The sequence below is a fragment of the Salvia hispanica genome, chromosome 2 (assembly GCF_029641045.1).
Source record: "Salvia hispanica isolate PSC_SH4W2 chromosome 2, Shi_PSC_v1, whole genome shotgun sequence".
In the NCBI taxonomy this organism is placed as follows: Eukaryota; Viridiplantae; Streptophyta; class Magnoliopsida; order Lamiales; family Lamiaceae; genus Salvia; species Salvia hispanica.
The window spans coordinates 2,488,730-2,509,352 of NC_142693.1; the positions used below are offsets into that span (position 1 = coordinate 2,488,730).

The following is a 20,623-nucleotide window of genomic DNA, read 5'->3' on the forward strand; positions in this document are numbered from 1 at the left end:
CCCGCCACACAAACACAGATCTATTCGTCCAGAACTAAGACCCAAGGGAGCACAACTGGATTGGATAGAGTTAACCCTCAGACCACCAATACCTCCACCGTTAAAGCCCCTCACACCAGATCAAGATCCACCGGACAAAGCCTCTACTCGCAAAACCCTAGAACTTCTCCAGAACTTAAGCAATCGAAGAGATTGCTTCACACCAGCACTCACACAAGATCTTACTCTCAAAGAACCGAGAAAGATCACCAAGAGAAGGCCGGAAGAACACCGGAGAAGAGAGGAGAGAAGAGAGAGCGTTCTGAGATTACACCGAAGAGAGAGAGAGTGTGTATGAGATATGAAACGGCTCAACGAAGCCAACACACACATAAACCGTCTCACCCTAAATCCAACGGTTAGGAGACCATCATCCATAAAGAGGACACGTGGCAGCATCTGGTGAGAGGGGTTAAGTAATTGGGCTCAACCCAATTAACAACATCTGGGCTCAACAAATAATCACAGCCCAATAAGAGTCCATCAAAATATCCAACATACTCCACCTTGGACTTTTATTCTGGGAAACCAATCAAGTGTTGTGGGCTAAGGTATTCTCATCATAGCCTACAAGGCAGATCCCTCAGCACCAAAGGACTAAGTCCACAAGCATCTTGGGAAACTACCAGGTTGCCTTTAGACACCAGAGGGGCTGACACCCATTAGTCTAAAGGACTTTATGCCTCCAGTCACCTACCACCCTTACCACAGCAGATAAGGTGACTGAGGTCTTTCCCCCGGGACATGCAACCTATCCTAGATCAAAGTGCAAGAACTTTATGCAGAAAAGAAGTTTTTCTAAAGGTAAGGGCTTAGTTCCCATGTCAGCTGGGTTCTTATCAGTATGCACTTTATGAAGAAACACTTCACCTTTTTCAACAATGTCCCTAATGTAATGAAACCTTACATCTATATGCTTTGTTCTATCATGAAAAACAGGATTTTTACATAACTGTATAGCAGATTGAGAATCAGAGAACAACACAGGAGAGGATTTCACAAACTTAAGTTCAGAAAGTACTCCCTTTAACCATACAGCTTCTTTCATTGCCTCAGTGATGGCAATATACTCTGACTCAGTGGTGGACAGGGCCACAATGTGCTGCAGCTGTGATTTCCAGCTTATGCAAGACCTACACACTGAAAATACATAGGAGGTAGTTGACTTCCTCTTATCTCTGTCATTAGCATAATTGGAATCCACAAAACCCGTTAGCAAGACACCATCATCACATTTTGAGTAGCATAATCCATACTTAGCAGTTTGCTTCAAGTATCTAAGAAGCCATTTCAGAGCTTCCCAATGAACATGACCTGGATTAGACATGTATCTACTAAGGCATGACACAGCATAGGCAATGTCAGGCCTGGTGCTAACCATTAAATACATAACAGATCCAATAGCATTAGCATAAGGGACTTTCTTCATGGCATCAATATCAGACTGGGACTTGGGGCAAAGATCTTTACTCAACATAAAATGAGCAGCAAGGGGAACAGAGGCAGGCTTGGCATCAAACATGTTAAATTTCTTCAACACTTTATTCACATAAGGCTCCTGATGCAAAGTAAGAGAATAATTCTTCCTATCTCTATAAATGCATATGCCAAGAATTTTCTGAGCATCCCCTAAGTCTTTCATGTCAAAGTTATCACTCAGAGAAGATTGCACAGCCTTAATAGTTTTCAAACATGGACCCATAATGAGCATATCATCCACATATAACAACAGAAACACAGGAACAGAATCAAGATCTTTAATATACAAGCATGCATCAAAGGTGCTTCTAGCAAAACCTAACTTATGCATGCAATTATTGAACTTGATGTTCCACTGCCTGGGAGATTGCTTCAAACCATACAGGGTCTTTTTTAACAAACACACATGATTAGGGAACTTGGGATCAACAAAGCCTTCAGGCTGCTTCATGTAAATAGGTTTATCTAAGTCACCATGCAAGAAGGCAGTTTTAACATCCATCTGTTTTAATTCCCAATCAAAATGAGCACATAAGGCAAGCATTAATCTCACAGTGGTGAATTTAACAACAGGAGCAAAAATCTCTGTATAATCTACCCCCTCTTGTTGGGTAAAGCCTTTTGCCACAAGTCTAGCCTTGTACCTAAGGCCCTCCACCTCATTTTTCAGTTTATAGAGCCACCTGCAATCAACTACAGACGCACCAGAAGGCAAAGGTACAAGAATCCACGTAAAGTTAATCTTTAAAGAGTGCATTTCCTCCATCATGGCTGTATGCCACTGACTCCAAAATTTAGATGTAGTAGCTTGCTTATATGTTTGGGGTTCATCCCCATCAGACTCATGAACATTGAAAGCTAAGTTTAAAAGAGCAACTAAACCAACAAAGCCATCAAACTTAACAGGTTTCTTAACATTAGTTCTTCTAGCTCTATCTCTAGCAAGGACATAATCCTGTAAGTTAGGAACTTCAATAGCATTTTGAATACCAGCAGGGCTATTAATCACATTTTGGACAGGGGAAGGAGGACTATAATGCATATCAGGCAGGTTATCACAGACATTTGGAGCATTATTTGGTTGTCCTTCATTAAGTGTCTCATTAGGAGTATAGACTGGATAAGTGTTCCAGAATGGCTGCTCCACCTCACTTGGAGCACCAATAGGCTGCTCCACACCAGTGAGTGTATCTGTGGACTCCACCTCATTGAGAGGTTCATTGTCCACATCTTTAGGATCTGAGTTCAAGGTCAGTCTTAAGCAGGGGAATTCATCTTCATTGAAGACTACATCCCTACTTATTATGACCTTGAAGCCAGGTTCATCCCTTAGCCAGACTCTATACCCTTTGACACCCTCGGGGTAACCTAGAAAAACACCTTTCCTAGATCTAGGCTCAAGTTTGTCAGACTTACTATGCACAAAGGCAGTACAGCCAAACACCCTTAGGTGAGAAAAATCAAGAGGCTTGTCATAGAAAACATATTCAGGACACTGACCAACCAGAGGCACAGAAGGAGACCTATTTACCAAATAAGTAGCAGTTAACAAAGCCTCACCCCAAAACCTTTTTGACAATCCAGATTTAGAAAGCATGCATCTCACTTTTTCAAGTAAAGTTCTGTTCATTCTCTCAGCAACCCCATTTTGCTGTGGAGTATAAGGCACTGTTTTATGTCTTTTAATTCCAAAGCTATCACATAAATCATCCATCTGATTATTACAGAACTCCAGGCCATTATCAGTCCTAATAGCCTTAATCTTCTTACCAGTTTGAGTTTCAATCAAGATTTTCCATGTTTTAAATTTTTCAAAAACATCAGACTTGTGCTTCATCAAAAAACACCACACTTTTCTTGAGAAATCATCAATCACAGATAAGAAGTAAACACATCCAGAGTGAGAGGATACAGAGGCAGGACCCCAAACATCCATGTGCAGATATTCAAGAATACATTTACTCACACTAGCAGGAGTAGGGGTATTAGGGAAAGAAACTCTGTGTTGTTTACCCAGCACACAAGAATCACAGAAGGGCAACTCACTTTGGACATCATTATCAGAAAGAAAAGCATGTTTTCTCAGGATACTCAGACCTTTTGCACTTATATGACCTAACCTATTATGCCACAACATGGTTCTGTCAGTTTTAACTACATTAGCATAAGCTTTGTCACAAGCAAGAGGCACAGCATTACACACATACAAGCCACACTTCTTCTGAGCTTTGAAAAGACACATGGAACCTCTGCAAATTTTCATGCAACCTTCTCCCCACTTCCCTCCCATACCCTCATTTTCAAGAGCAGTACAAGACATCAAATTATAGCATAGATCAGGAACATATCTGACATCCTTTAGGCTGAGCACATAACCATTTTCAAACTTCAAACACACAGTGCCAATACCAAGAATTTCACACTTCTTGTCATCAGCCATTGACACAAAAGTCTTAGTTACAGGTTTTAGCTCAGAAAACACCTCCTTAAAAGGACTCACATGATAAGTACATCCAGAATCACACAGCCAATTATTTGAAGTAAAAGGACATGCAGGGGAGGCATTGACAAATTGCAGATCATGCACCATAAAAATAGAATCATTTACATTATCATAAGCAGCAACATTGACAAGGGTTTCAACCTGGGGATTGTTGTTAGGGAACTTATTCTTTTTAGGTTTAGTGCACTCTCTTTTATAGTGCCCAACATCACCACAGTTGAAACACTTCCTATAGGTTCTAGGGTCCTTGCTTCTAGATCTAGACCTAAACTTTTTCCTAGGGTGTGAGGAATTTCCAGAACCACTACTGGGTTCATTGCCCCCTCTAGATTTAGATCTACCTCTAACATTCAACACCTTATTATAAGCATTCTTATCAGCAGTCCTTTCCCTAAGCTCAAGTTCTTTGGATTTCAGGGAGCTAATAATTAGGTCTAGAGGAGCAGAGTCTCTGCCATACTTAATGGCAGCCTTAACATCACTATAGGAGTCAGGTATGGCATTCATCAGGGCTATACTTGTGTATTCATCTATAGTCTTATCACCTGACCTCTTAATGTCCTGAACTAACTTCTGAAACCTATCCACATTGTCATCAATGTCTTTAGCAAGATCAAGCTTAAATTTAAACAATTTTTCAAGCAAATACATCCTAGAAGACATGGAGGTTTCAGTATACAGAGTATCAAGTAATTTCCACATTTCAGCAGCAGATTCCTCATGATCAACTTTCCTAATCACAGAATCAGATAGATTTAACACAATAGTAGCCCTTGCCAATTCATTCATCTCATCAATTTTATCCTGAGCAGTACCATCAGGCAAGGTACCATCAACAACTTTGAACACTTTTTGTTGAATCAAAACACATTTCATTTTCTGTTTCCAAATAGCAAAATCATTTTTACCATTGTAAGGAACCACACCAACGGGTTGAGACATTTTAACAAGAAAATTTGCAAGAACACAGGAAGCAAGACAGAAACACGCAGCCTTACACACCTGAGAACACAGAGACATACACCAGCAAAACAGGAACAGACCAAAGGATTTCACACAACAGAAAGAGACTCAAATCCTTGACTGTCACGAGCAAGGCTGGCCAAGGCTATCCCAGCTCGCAATCACTCACTTCTGGAGGGCGCAGGGGGTCACTTGGGCAGCACAAGATGCTTGGTGGTCAAGTGACTTGAGATCACAGATCACAGAGTACTAGAACCAGCGGAAGCAACACAGAGAAAAGAAAACACAGAGGTCCTAAGTCCTTGCCAAAGACTGTCTACCAGAAACAAAAGCCCAAACCTATAGTTGGCACTAAACAGAAAATTAAAACAAGAAAGAGATTGAGCCAATTTACCAGAGTGAATCCCCTCTCGAAGGAGGATTCCACTTGCCCACCTCCTTAAGCGACTCGGCGTGCTAGACTAATCCCCCCGTGGCTCTGATACCACTGTAGGGATCAGATCAGTCTAGGTTCACTAATTACCGAGACCTCTTTGTTCTTGTACAAGAGAGCTCAGCCAAACTCTCACCCACGCGGCTGATTTAACAAGTAATATAAACTAAGATCACTAGAATCTAGTTCTAACTATTACAAGACCTTGAAGCTATCACGCCTGCTTCAATCACACTCAATTGTACCTGCACACTCAAGAAACGAGTCAGCAATACAAAGAAAGATCCTCTCGGATCTAAACACAAGAAATTGACTAAGAACACTAAACGTAAGAGCAAGATATCAAATGATCTTGGCTCAGAACCCGCCACACAAACACAGATCTATTCGTCCAGAACTAAGACCCAAGGAGCACAACTGGATTGGATAGAGTTAACCCTCAGACCACCAATACCTCCACCGTTAAAGCCCCTCACACCATATCAAGATCCACCGGACAAAGCCTCTACTCGCAAAACCCTAGAACTTCTCCAGAACTTAAGCAATCGAAGAGATTGCTTCACACCAGCACTCACACAAGATCTTACTCTCAAAGAACCGAGAAAGATCACCAAGAGAAGGCCGGAAGAACACCGGAGAAGAGAGGAGAGAAGAGAGAGCGTTCTGAGATTACACCGAAGAGAGAGAGAGTGTGTATGAGATATGAAACGGCTCAACGAAGCCAACACACACATAAACCGTCTCACCCTAAATCCAACGGTTAGGAGACCATCATCCATAAAGAGGACACGTGGCAGCATCTGGTGAGAGGGGTTAAGTAATTGGGCTCAACCCAATTAACAACATCTGGGCTCAACAAATAATCACAGCCCAATAAGAGTCCATCAAAATATCCAACAGAGCAATGATAAAATTTTGATTTTTATACTCTTTTTTACTTCTAAACCCTTTCTACTATTATCATCTCCAATCCCTAAAAGGATAGCAGCCAAAAAACATAATAAAGCAAGAAATCATTATAGCTTGATGATTTACATGATCAGAAATACATCTATATATAATAACTACAAGTGGAAAAACTTCCTCATGGAGTAACTGCCTCATAAACGTGGGAGAGTGCAGCATTGCATCAAGAACATCGGAGAGTGCTCTCATCCGATTGCTCTCTTCCTTTCAACATCAACAGAATATATTTCCAACTTGGGCTGCTAATGTGGCAAGGATCCTCTTGAGCTGATGTTAAGGTCTTATCCAAAATTCTCTCAACATGAACATTTGGTGTGTGAATATTTGACAGATTCTCATTCTCTATATTGTCAATGATTCGACATAGGTTAACACAATCCATTTCATGTTTCACACATTTCATGAACTTCTTCATGATTTTTTGTTGCTCTGTTTGCTCTAGCAAATTATGAATCCTAATTATGGCGCTGGCGATATCAGTTTGACCGATGAGGGTGTTAATCACCTTATTTCGTGAATTAAACAAGCCGATAAAAGTTCGAAATCCCCGCAGACTCTTGAAGTTCGAACAAGAAGTTACGTGCGATGGGGGGAAGATATGTTTCGTAGAGAAGTTACTTCACTGGAATGAAAAATTATCCACGATCCGCGCAGCACGCTTTAGTCGAACAAAGTTAGGTACACTCTGGTCAAACCACAAGTGATTTTATGATTACGATTATGTATTTTTTGGCTTTTAAGAATGTACTGTATAATTTAGAATTTCAATTATGTAGTTTCAGCTGTCAATAAAATGTAATTTTATGATTTAATGTATTCCATAATGGTCTGTTTTTTTAATATCTATTAATTATAATTGTTTTCTTGCAATTCACATTTAATGTTAAATTTTATGAAGTACAAAAACAAAGAATTTACTTGCCTTGTGCGGACTCTAACCACACTGCTGAAAGTGATGATATTCCAAACCTATACATATTTATACGAGAAATTGGTCTCTAAAATCATGAACTTTGCCTAAAATTTGGTATTTTCATAAACTTTGAAATTGTTATATAATATTACGAATTTTGCATTTTGTTTGGTATTTCTCAAACTCACTCAAATAAGATATTTTCATCAAAATCTTATTTAATGTAGGCAACTGTGATATGTTTTATAATATTTGAAACCAGTTTTTAAGTTCATAACATGTGAGATAAAAAGTCACGTTAAAAATAACGTTGATTTAATTGTGTGAAGTATGATGAAAAAGCCTCCTAAGCTAGTCAAATATAGTAATAGACATGTCATGGGAAATACTAAACAAAATACAAAGTTCGTGATATTATATACCGATTTCAAAGTTCATGCGAATTACCAAATTTTAGGCTAAGTTCATGGTTTTAGAGACCAATTTTCCTATTTATAATAGTTTTTTTTATAAGTATTAGGTTCTAGAGTCATATTAAAATACATATTGATAGAACGTGAGGTTCTATCGATGCAAAAAGAGCACGCGTACGACGGAGATTGATCGAAGAATAAAACACACCTAGTTGAAGTGCTAGGGTTTCGGAACCAAGAATGAGAATAGAAGTTAATTCATATTTCTCAATGATAATTATGCTAAACATATGACTAATTTATAGAATCTAAATTACTCAATAACATAAATATAAAAAGATACGGGTTAAGGATTTGTGATTGATGCACAAAATCCCTAGACTTAGATAAGAGATATATTGTGATATCGTTGGGATTTGGCAGGGTGTGAATCTAGGGTTGTTTCATCCTTGCTGGGCTGGGCTGCCTGAGATTGTTGTCGACGGGCTGATAGGGTGAGCATGGTTGGATGGACTCGAGTCCGAGTCCCTATCAACTCCCCCGCGGTTAAAATCCACCTTGCCCTCAAGGTGGAAGTCAAAATAGTTGCGAAGAACATTGATAAGATGTGGAGCTGCCAGGTGGTGGTGAGAAGAGTATAATGTGAGCATAACTGGTGTGCAGCTTCTCGCTTCTCAATATCTAGGAGTGGGGGCAACCATGTTGGAGCAGATTTATGCAAATTTGAACATCGCTGCCCTTCGTGGATAACATTTGGCTTATCTGTTATCAAAGGGGACACGATGGTCTCTTCTTTCCACTCCCTATTCTCTTCCTCTAATTTGTGAACAAGTTCCTCATGACCTGCATCTTCTGATTCTTTATTTGTTTCAACAACGAGAACTTCTCTTGAACCATTTCGTGCGAGAACTCTTGGTTTCAAACACTTCCTACTTATAGAAGTATTCCATCCTTTAGGGAACATAGTCGCATTGCCTCTCCATACAACGATATCAAGAGCTTCCTTCTCTGCTTGCCATTCAACACCAAGCTCAAGTTCCGTCGAGGTCCCATAATTTTCGGTCCACAAACCAACTGTAATTTCTTTTCCCTGATTCAACTTAATCATATCCAACTTAATCATTTCCAAAGCAGATAGCTGTATGTGCCCACTACATATGTTGAAATATCCGGATGTATTTTTCTCGGCTAGCATCACGAAACACAAGGTACCAACAAGATCCCCAGGATCCCATGTAGATGGTAATCCCTTCTCTACCTTCTTGTGGAGTGAAACTCCTAAATCCAATAAAACTCCTATGTTCACCACTTCTCTATCCATTGGAACCTTCAGGCCTCCTCTTAGTGCCATGGAATCATCGCCAGGGGCAGCCACAGAATTTTGGAACATTTCAAAAGATGAGTTAGTTGATCGGGGAGGCATCACTCTCAAGACTGTGATAGGGACTCTGCCCAATATCACTGGCTCGTCACGCGGAGGGATTGAGCGACCATCGGCGGTGAGTGTTTGTTCCAATCTGAACAAGTATTGATAACCAACACCTAGCAAAGTATTCGGCTCTAGGCAAAACTTCCTACCATCACTAAATAATGGTTTCGGACCTGCTGCATATTTTGGATCTGTAATACAATAAGCATATTCAATGGAAAGAGAAGCACCATCACCATCACTTGTGGCATCGAAGCAAGCAGAGTACTCCACATTGCGCTCCTCTTTCGTCTCAAAACAAGAGTTTCCAGCGGAATCCCCAGGATCCCATGTAGGCAATACCTCCTCCACAGGATCGGTCTGACCCAGGGAATTCGCATTAAAGGAACTAGACATTATAGCTTCGGATACACCGCTTTGAGCACCTAAATCTGGTGAAACACCCTTGTTCACTATTTCTTCATCCACTCGATCCCTCGAGCCTTCTCTTGGCAGAATGGGCTTAGTAAGAGCCTGAACTTGCGTAGCTTGCTCGGTGTCATATCCGACGCCCTTTACATCGTCACCAACGATGATTTCACTAGCCATATGCAACGCTTCACTACAAGTTTGTTCAATGTGATCGCCATCTGCTTTGTGCTCCTCAATGACCATAATTGTCTGCTTGACTTCCTCAAGTCGATGAAGTAGCTGGCTATCAGGCTCCTGGTTCGCAATAGGGTACGCCGTTGTGCGTATGGGTTGTCGCTGGTCTCGGCTGGTCCCTCCATTCCACCTAAAAGGCTCAAATGAGACAGTCGCCGTATAGGGCTTATAGAATTCGGGATCAAACCGATGCTTTACGGCCAATAAAAATTCATCCCAACTCTTGTCTTTGTTAGTTTCCACCCAATATTCTCTCCAATCTGACGCCGGATGATCGAATAAATATTGTGTCAGATAAAGACGATCCTCTAGTGGTGTGTAGTGGTGGTTATAGTACCTCTGGATCTTACGGATCCACTCTGGGGCATTATCTCCATCGAAACGTGGTGGCTCGTGGCGGAAGCGTGGTACGGCCCAGGGTTTGATACCCAGCGGTGGGTTTGTGACCGACGGTGGAAGAGACCAGCCCCGCTGTGGTGTCATGACCGGCTGTTGGTCCGGCGGCTCCTTCGGTCTCTGATGCGGAGGTGAGCGCTCGGCAAGGCTGCCCAGAGCCTCTTCGATCAGCGTTTGCCGCTCAAAATTTTCCACCAAGGCTTGATTTTGAGCTTTGATCATTCGTTGTAATTCCAAGAGCATATCATCGATGGATAGGTGGTGCTGTTGTGATTCCTTGTGAAAAGACATTATATTTTGAGAAGGATATGTTTATGCGTGTGAATGAAGGTGTTCAAGCATCAAAAGCTAGGGTTTCAATAGTGGACATGAATTTGAGAGAATTTGATTATGGTGGGAGAAGAGTAATCAATGGAAGCACCAATTGATAGAACGTGAGGTTCTATCGATGCAAAAAGAGCACGCGTACGACGGAGATTGATCGAAGAATAAAACACACCTAGTTGAAGTGCTAGGGTTTCGGAACCAAGAATGAGAATAGAAGTTAATTCATATTTCTCAATGATAATTATGCTAAACATATGACTAATTTATAGAATCTAAATTACTCAATAACATAAATATAAAAAGATACGGGTTAAGGATTTGTGATTGATGCACAAAATCCCTAGACTTAGATAAGAGATATATTGTGATATCGTTGGGATTTGGCAGGGTGTGAATCTAGGGTTGTTTCATCCTTGCTGGGCTGGGCTGCCTGAGATTGTTGTCGACGGGCTGATAGGGTGAGCATGGTTGGATGGACTCGAGTCCGAGTCCCTATCACATATAGTATTCAATCTACAACACTAATCCTACATCCCTGGATCTTAAAATGAGTGAATGAGATTAGAATTCACGGATTTCAATAAATAGTAGATAAAATATCAACAAAATGATGTTATAACGTAATAATTTTCATGGATTTTTATATCAACAGTGTATTAAAAATATCAACACAGTGACATGAGAATGTTAACCTAAGTGCTAGAAAATATTAACACGGAGTTTTACTGTATTGTACAAGCATTATATTGAGATTGATTGATGCATTTATTGATATAAAATTTGTTTATCAACATATACGAAAATTAAATAAAAATTATAAAATTTCATCATCCGATTATTGTCAGAATATATGCAATTGAGATCTCGTTAGAATCCTTACGAATTTCCTTTAATTTGATATATTTTTTACAAAAAAATAATTTAAATCAAGAGAGTTAAGTAAACTTAAATTTTTTAGATAATTTTGAGGAGAGAGAAAATGATTAATTTTAGAGTAGTCAAAATTTGGTCCTAAACATTTGTACGAAATACGAATTTGGTCCAAAATATTCACTTTTTGAAAAACAGGTCGAAATCCTTGTTGGAATTGTTTGAGGAGAGGGAAAATGATTAATTTTAGAATTGTCAATTTTGGTCCAAAACATATGAACAAAATACGAATTTGGTCCAAAATATTCACTTTTTGAAAAATAGGTCCATAAAAATGAAATCCTTATCGGAGTAGTCCTTTTGTCACGATTCAGTCAAAAAACTAACGGTTATGCCACTGTGCAATTATCATTGACCATTAGTTTTTTGCCTGTACCATAAACAAAAGACTACTTCAGCGACATTTTCATTTGTTATGGACATATTTTTCAAAAAGCAAATGTTTTAGACCAAATTTGTATTTTGGTCACATATTTTGAACCAAAATTGACCATCACTCTTTATTTTAACTACTATATATAAGAATTGACATTAATACCTTTAAAATTTATTTACTAATTTTTTAATTTAAAATATAATCTATGTGGCATTATTTCAACCACTAGATCTCGTAATCTAATTGATAAGATTTAACATTTAGAAGGACAAGTAAATAGTCATTCTTAGTAAAATGAAATTTTACTTGCATCTGTCAGCATAAGAATATACCAACGTTAGGATAAGATTGCTCACCTTTATATTCCAAACCAATCATGCAAAAGGGTGGGCCACAATTGATTATTGATCAGTGAGAATTATAATACAGGATAGAAAATATTAGCACATCATCCACAAGTTTACAGACATTCTTCATTTCTATCTCTCTCTTCAAAACCATGGAAGGAGTGTCTTCAGCATCCATTGAAGTTCTTCTCCAAAACCTCATCAACCTTTTTAGTGAAGAGTACTCTTTACTTCGAAGTTTCGATGAAGATGCCCAGCAGCTGCAGAGGACATTGGGGATGATTCAAGCCTACTTGAATGATGCTGAGAAGAAATCCATCACCCAAGATGCCGTCAAGCTATGGTTGAGGGAGCTTGAAGCCGTGGCTTTCGATGCTGAAAATATCTTGGATGAACTCAGCTATCATCTTCTCCACAAAAAAGTGAAGAAAATGAAATCATCCAAGGATAAGGTACTATCATGCTTCTCATCCTTTAATGGCATTTTGCGTCGGCATGATATGGCTCACACAATCAAACAAATCAATGCTAATTTTGAGTCTATGAACAAAAGAGCAACAGATCTTGGCATTCAAAGCATGGTTGTGAATGCACCTGCTCCGCTGTTGCTCATACTTCCGTCGAGACGGATTCGTTCAGTCTTGATCCAATCTTTATTGGAAGAGATGAGGATCTGCCTAAACTAGTTGACATTCTCACTCAGAAACCCCCAGTGGAAGAGAAAAGGGTGTTCTCAAGCCTTGCTCTAGTGGGAATGGGGGGTATGGGGAAAACTACGTTGACTAGAAAAGTCTTTAATCATGAAAGGGTAAAGGCTCGATTCGGATCACTAATTTGGGTTCATGTTTCTCAAACTTTTGACGCAATTAGTCTTTTCAACAAAATACTTTATAAGGTGACTAAAAAGGCTAGTGATGGAGTTGAGAACAGCGATGATATTTTGGAAAAAACTCAAAAAGCTCTCAAGGCTAGAGTTGAGAGCAGAGATGATATCCTAGAAAAGCTTCAAGAAGCTCTCAAGGGTAAAACTTATCTCCTTGTTCTTGATGATGTTTGGAATGATGATGTTTCGAAATGGGAAGGCTTTATAAACTCCGTACTGGGAGTTACTTCTACTAAAGGAAATGGCATTATCGTCACCACCAGGAGTGAAAATGTTGCTTCCATTGTTAACCCATTTCATATTCATCATTTGAATGGCTTATCAGATGAAGATTGTTGGTCTATAATCAAAGTCAAAACTTTTGATGAAAATGGTGAAGTTCCATCACGATTAGAGATGATTGGAAGAAAGATTGCTAAAAGATGTCAGGGTATGCCCTTAGCTGCTAATGTAGTCGGGGGAGTGCTTCGCGGTAAGCCTGAAGAAGAGTGGAGCTTCATCAATGAAAATTGGTTTTCAGATGCTAAAGGAGGTGAAAATATCTCAAAAATACTGAAATTGAGCTATGATCACCTCTCTTCACCATGGCTCAAGAAGTGCTTCACGTTTTGTTCGATTTTCCCCAAAGGTCGGGAGATCAAGAAGGAGGAGTTGATTGAACTATGGATGGGAGAAGAGTTTCTTCAACCAAGCCGAAGAAATTATATGGAGTTTGTGGGAAACATGTTTTTTAATGTGCTTCTACAGAATTCTTTGTTGCAAGTTCAATGGAAAGATATTTATGGAAATGTTTTATATTGTGTGATGCATGATCTTGTGCATGATCTTGCATCCTCAATCCTAGCCAATAATGCAGATGGCAGCATTGTAATTCGATACAAGTTTCTTGAAGAAGAATCAAGTCCCATTCCAAAAAATGTTGCTAAGCATTTGCGTACATTATTCTTGAAAGGTGGAATTCCTGGTACTATATTATCAAACTTTCAATGTCTGCATAATCTGACTCTTTCCGGTGATTAAAAAGAGTTGCCTAATTCAATTAGGGAGTTGGTACATTTGAGAAATCTGAATATTGATGGCACACAAATTGTAAACATGCCGAAATGGATTGGTAAATTCCATCACTTGCAAACATTAAGAGCATGCTGGGAGTTAAAGAATGTGCCAAGTACGTTGAAGTATATGTTTAACTTAAGGCATCTTCATATCTATTCTCATACAAAGTTACCGGCGGAGATTGGGAGATTAACTAGTCTTCGTACACTCCCTTACTTCACAGTAGGCAAAGAGAAGGGCTTCCAAATTGAAGAGCTTGGAAGTTTGAAGAATCTCAAAGGATCACTAGAGATTCAAGATCTGGAGATGGTGCTTGATAAGGAAGAGGCTATGAAAGCAGATATATTTCAGAAACTAAACTTATTTGATTTGGCGTTTACATGGAGTGATGGTAGAGAAGATGAAACGAATGATGAGAGTGTATTGGAAGGCCTCCAACCTCATTCAAATCTGAAAAAGTTGAAGATTTCAAGATTCAAAGGCATAAGATTTCCAACATGGGCTGAGAAGATGGCCGTACGTGATGGGCCTCAAGGATCTTGGGTACCACTTGACAACTTGATTGAAATAAAACTCATTGGGTGCTCAGAAATCGAGGAAATCCCAAGGCTGGAGCACTTGCTTAATCTCAAGTCTCTTTCTTTGAAAGGATTGAAGAAGGTGAGGCTCATAAATGAATGCTTCAATCATTTAATGTCTCTCGAAATAAAAGAGTTAGATAGATTGGAATGTCTGCCAGAATGGTTATTCCTTAACAATCAGAATCTCTCAATTTTGGAAATTACAAACTGTGGTGTGTTGAGAGAATTACCAGATGGCTTGGACACCCTCAATTCTCTGTTGTTGTTGTATATTCGGGATTGTGAAAATCTGAAGTCGATTGGGAATCCAAGTGGCGGAGCAAGACAATCACAGGGGATTCTTCGTGCGCTGATCATTGAAAACTGCAGAGAGCTGGTGGAATTGCCGTGTGAAATGCTAGAGTCGTGGACTTCTACGATTGATGAAATTGTTTTGGAAGGATTAAGGAGCTTAAAGAATCTACCAATGCTAATTGACTGCCTCGCTAAATCATTTACTCGTCTCACATATTTGAAGATTTTAGGTGTTCCTAAATTGATGGCTGCTAGTATTGGTAGTGTTGAGAGTTGGGATCTTAGCAGCTTGAGAGCATTACTGATAGATGTGAGTGTAGAATGGTCAATAGAGGATAGTGTTGGCATTGCAGAGACTGTGGAAAGGATGTTGCGTGGATGTTGCAATTCACTTGCCAGGTTAGAATTGAAAGGGATGGAAAATTGGGGGTGGATGCCCCAATCAATTCAACATCTCACTGCCCTTAATATGTTAGTGTTAGAGAATATAGGAGTAGAAGAATTGCTCCAATGGTTGGGAAACCTCTCATCTCTAAAAAGCTTAATTTTATTTAGTTGCAACAAGTTGAAGCGTCTGCCCTATGTGGATGCACTGAATCACCTCACCAAATTAGAAAGTATATATATTAGTGATTGCCCGGAACTATGCATTGATTCGGAGTGGCGCAACCACCATCCCCACCTGGAAGTCGAGGTTGATGGGCAACCCATTTGAATGTTGTTGCAAGTAAGTATCATTTTCTTTTCATATTCCGTTTCAAAAAATAATTTATTGAATCTGTGTACTGCTCTCTGTTTTCGTAGATCGCCTGCGGATTTAAGATAGAACCGTCCAATCTAACATGTTTATCTCTATGTAGATGCAACAAATTGAAGCGTCTACCCTTCTTGGTTGCGTTGAAGTGCCTAACTCAAGAGATTATAGATTGCCCGGAACTACCTAGCGATTCAGAGTGGCGCAACACCGTTTAAATGTTGTTGCAAGTAAGTATCATATTCTTTTCATATTCCGTTTCAGAACTAGAGTTTATTGAAGCTATGGACTGCTCTCTGTTTTTTATACATCGCCTGCAGTTTTACCTGTATTTCAGAACTAGTACTAAATTTGAAAATTTTATTATAAAACTATGCAATTATGAATCATGGATAAATCAATTGAGAAATATTGGTAATAAATGACTTTTGTTGTTATATAGGTATAGTTTATGCGAACTCATGACTTCAGTAAGACAGGTGGGGTCGTCGCCATCATCGCTGGCGTCCCAGTTACCAACGCGCTAAGGAATTGAGGTCTTAAATCTTCTACTACATGTTAATCTTACCCAGCTCTGCTGGTTTGTGTTGTGCACCTTTTTCTTCATTGTTTTCTCTCATAAAATTTTGATGAGACGCGCTAAATGTATTAGACCAGTTTATGTGGATGAATATTTTTTTGAATCATTGGAGGAGTAATGTTGCATGATGAATTTAATCATATTTATTTGCAAGGAATTGTGTTAAAGAGACGTCTGAACAGGGGTGCGTTATATTGCTAACTATTTAAGTTGCTAACTCTGCTAACTCATCAATCCAGTGTATTAAAAATGTCAACACGGTCACATTAAAATATCAACACATAATATCAACACATTATATTAAAGATCAACAAAATCATGTGTTGACATTTTAACGTGACCGTGTTGACATTTTTAATACATTGCGTTGATGAGTTAGCAAGTTAGCAACTTAAGAAAGTTAGCAATTGATCACACCCCCGTCTGAACATATATACTTTTTGAATCTTAGTTTTCTTGATTTATTGTTAGCACATAGGAATGAAGGTTGATTGTATTGATGATTGAAGGTTTTACATGTATTTCTAGAACCACCAAGTTGTAAAAATTTTAAGATAGAACCAATCTTAGATGAATCAATAGTATATGATTTTTGTTGTTATAGGTACAGTTTGTGTGTATTTCACGGTTACTTCTGTAAATTTGTTTCTTTGTGCCGTGCACCTTTTTCTTCAATGTTAATAAATGAAAATCATAGAGAATTATAAATGAGCCATACTAAAACTACATGCTGTAACTTTCTAAGGAGTACTATAAAAGACGGGGAATAAGGAACTCTTGCTTGTGCCTTGCATCCCCCAACCCTCTCACGCTCGCCATAAGTATTCCGATTAGTGTGATGCTTCCATCAACAAACTAATCAATCAACTACGAGTAGATTTTCCTCGGTTAATTTTTCATTTCGTTTGAAATTATATTGTATTTTTTTCCTCTGTTTTTGATAGTGTGGTTTTTGGTGGAAAATTTGGGGGTATTGATTTGATTCGTTGTAGGAATTAGTGGAATACCATGTGTTTGATGATTTTAATCATTATTGTTTTTCTTAGTATGGTTCAACCATGAAGTAGTCTTCTCAGTAAATTTTGAACAATTTCCAGAACAGACGAGGCGGAAAGTGAAGCTGCTTTCAGAGATTGATCGAGCGGAGAAAGGAGATGCATTATATGGTAATGCTTCTTTCCTGATTAGGATGCAATATTTTGAGTCTAATGTGAAGATATTATTGGCAGTCTCTGTATTTGGAGGTATTCACATACTAATATCCTGTTTTGTAGGCATGCTTTCGTGAGATTAGCTCCCTATAACGTGTATCATTGTAGGCTGTGATGGATTTTTGGGTATGATTACGGGAGAATGCTTTGATCAGCTAGTAAGATATCTCACAATTTCCGTGGAGTAGATTTGTATGTATCTTGCAAGTTATGTTAGGAAACAGAGATGTGCGAGAGCAATTTTGGAGCAAAAACTTGCCTGCGGTTTTGCATGTATTTCAAAAACTACCAAATTGTAAAAATTTTAACATAGAACCATCCAATCATAGATAAATTAATTGAAATATATTAATAGTAGTAAATGATTTTATTGTTATAGGTACAGTTTGTTTGATGTTGGAGTAAAAGCATTGCCTAAATGGTTTGGAGGGCTCTCATCTCTAAAAAGGTTGTGCCTATCAGATTTTACAAACTTGAAGAGTCTTCCTTCAATGCAGTGCCTCACCAAATTACAGGAGTTGCACATTCGCGACTGTCCACAGTTACGGATTGACTCTGAGAGGCACAAGATCTTGAATCGCAGCACCAATATCTACGTTAATGGTCACAAGCTTTAGATCTGTTGCTCAATTGTAAGTATAATCTTCCCTTGTTTATTCGTACAAAAAGTTCACTATTAATATCATCAAGGTATTGATTTACATCCTTAATAATATGTTTAATAACTATCATGGGAGATTTGTATTTGACATTTCTAGAATTGTTGACTACCATGACTTGCATTCCTGTCACAGGGTGATGAAGAGCCAAGTTAGTTTTTCTTGTTTCATGTCGAAGCTAACGTCAGTTAGATTTTATTATAAATTTCTTTTTCAAGAACAAGAAGGTGAATCATGTCCAAAATATAAGTAGATTCAACTTTACATCAGGATTCAATGTGCTTTTTGCAAGTCTTTTGTAGTTAAATCATCCAATCTTATGATTTTTGTTGTTATAGGTACAGTTTGGGTGACCTCAGAACTTCAATAGAGCAGATGCAGTGGGCGTCATCATAGAGCAGATGCAGTACCTTTTATGTATCTCCACCCTCCATCTTGGAGTTGGTCCTTCACTTTCTTGGTTTCAGGGCATCACGTGTTTCCCTCTGCCATGGAAGAAACGAGATCCTCTCTCCTGCTCTTGAGACGCGTTTGGCTTCTGTTCACTTTTGTTAGCAATCAGTCACACAGAAATGAAACACGGAATCCTGATATGGATTCAACAGCAGCTCGCCTGATTCTGATAAACTTTTATATCAACTGTTATTCCTTTCTCAACTCATTGTTCACCATTTGCACCATCAAATCCTTAGCCTCCCCTATTCGCCCTTTTTCGCAAAGGGCAGAAATAAGCATTGTATATATCACATTGAAAGATGGAAACAGGCGGAGAAGCAGAGTGTTACATTCATATACTCTTATATCACATTGTGACATATACTGATACGGGTACATTACCTACAACCCCACGAGAGGATCCACTTGTGAGAGACGATGGCAGCGAGGAGCCCAGCAATGAGGAGAAGTCAGAGTTATCCACGTCGGAAGAGGAGGAACAGAGTCGAAGGTATCCGGTTAGGCAGAGGAAGAAGCCTACGAAGTTTGCTGAATATATTTAGCACTTTTTTTGATTATTTAGAGTTTTGGGAATATTATTTAGTATTTTTGCTTAAACTATTTTATTATTTTTGCTTATTGGGTCGAGCGTAATTATAAGCTCCATTTCGGGTTTTCTTGTTGGTTCTTTCCCGGAATTGATCGAGTCGAACCAAACCTAGGGTCCTTAGTATATATAGGGATTCTGTGCATTGACGAAATATCAATAAATCATAATTTACCTATCTTTTATCTATCGCATATTTTCTTTCCTTGCAAGTTATCCCTCCTTTGACGCAGAAAACCTAGCGGACGGCGGCTGTTCGACGGAGAGGACCTCTGCGAACGAACCACCCCCTTGGCCTTTACCGTCATCGGATTCCCGATACGATCTCGCATCGCATCATCTGGTGCTTTCTACCAGTTCTCATACTCCCTACCGTGTGCGATGGCTTCAGGCAAATCTGCGGCGAGCAGGACGGACACCATCAGCACCACACTCGACGACGTCATCACTGGTGGTCACTCAACCGCCGTTGTCGGCGATTATGTTACAGTTAGAGCATCTGACGCGGTCAGCGTAATTCGTTCACGAATGGATGTGAGCGAGCCCCTGGAAATGTTTCCAGGGTGGCCGCCACCAGCCCCTCCGTTCGGCACTCAGCTATCCACCCTTAGTTCGGCCCCTATGCCAATCTTCACCTATACGCCGACACCGACAGTCAGCCAATCTGTTCCGATTCCATCTGGTTTCTCGTCGACACCGACACCCTCTTTCGGATTGGTGTCTACTCTGCCACACACCATAGGCGCTTTTTTCTCCTCAACGGTGCCTCAGACTGTGCCGGGAATGGGGTTTTCTGAATCCACGACCATGACAACGAGATTGCCGCAGTATCAGCAAGACTTGAGCATCAATCGCGTTCCGAATCGCCCACTGTTGCGCCGGCCTCATATGGTTAACCCATTGTCGTGTTTGGGTCCCCCCGACATCCGCCATACCGGTAGCCACAATTTTCAGGATCCTCACTCTCGTTCGGGTGTCAAAATGAAGCCTCCTTGTTTCGATGGCACAAAGGTGAATAATTGGATTCGGGGCATCCAATTTTATTTTGACCACATTGGCACACCGGAAAACCAGTGCTTGCACTACGTCATCGCTCTTTTAGACCCCGTGGTTGCCGACTGGATTTGGAATTACTGCTCCAGTCACGAGCATATTACGTGGTTTGACTTCTTGGATGACGTTCGTCGACGGTTCAACCCTCAGTGCTATACGAGTCATATTGGCTTGATCAAAAAGCTCCATCAAACAGGTACTGTTTCTTAATATCAATTGGCCTTTGAGAAATTGCAAAACAATGCCATTGGGTTACTTGATCATGTGTTATTGGATTTGTATGTAGCTGGACTAAAACAACCTGTGCAAGACGAGGTGCTTCTCCATCAACCGCTGACCCCGGCGGCAGCT

At 39.6% G+C, this 20,623-nt stretch overlaps 1 protein-coding gene and 1 pseudogene across 16 annotated transcripts; both read left to right on the top strand.

Moving 5' to 3' along the window:
* Window positions 1-12,294: 12,294 nt before the first annotated feature.
* LOC125211435 (putative disease resistance protein RGA3) lies at window positions 12,295-14,062 on the top strand (annotated as a pseudogene).
* Window positions 14,063-14,137: 75 nt separating this feature from the next.
* LOC125220379 (putative disease resistance protein RGA1) lies at window positions 14,138-19,397 on the top strand. 16 transcript variants are annotated; one of them, XM_089065513.1, is made up of 7 exons: window positions 14,138-15,700; window positions 15,834-15,957; window positions 16,170-16,263; window positions 17,405-17,473; window positions 17,582-18,150; window positions 18,313-18,404; window positions 18,516-19,397. In XM_089065513.1, the coding sequence occupies exon 1, from the start codon at window positions 14,138-14,140 to the stop codon at window positions 15,686-15,688; it is 1,551 nt and encodes a 516-aa protein (XP_088921639.1). In that variant the 3' UTR covers window positions 15,689-15,700; window positions 15,834-15,957; window positions 16,170-16,263; window positions 17,405-17,473; window positions 17,582-18,150; window positions 18,313-18,404; window positions 18,516-19,397. The 16 variants fall into 16 exon arrangements, with proteins under 16 accessions (XP_088921639.1, XP_088921637.1, XP_088921638.1 ...); XM_089065511.1 differs by having other exon boundaries at window positions 17,582-18,404; XM_089065512.1 differs by having other exon boundaries at window positions 18,313-19,397.
* The last annotated feature ends 1,226 nt before the right edge of the window (window positions 19,398-20,623 follow it).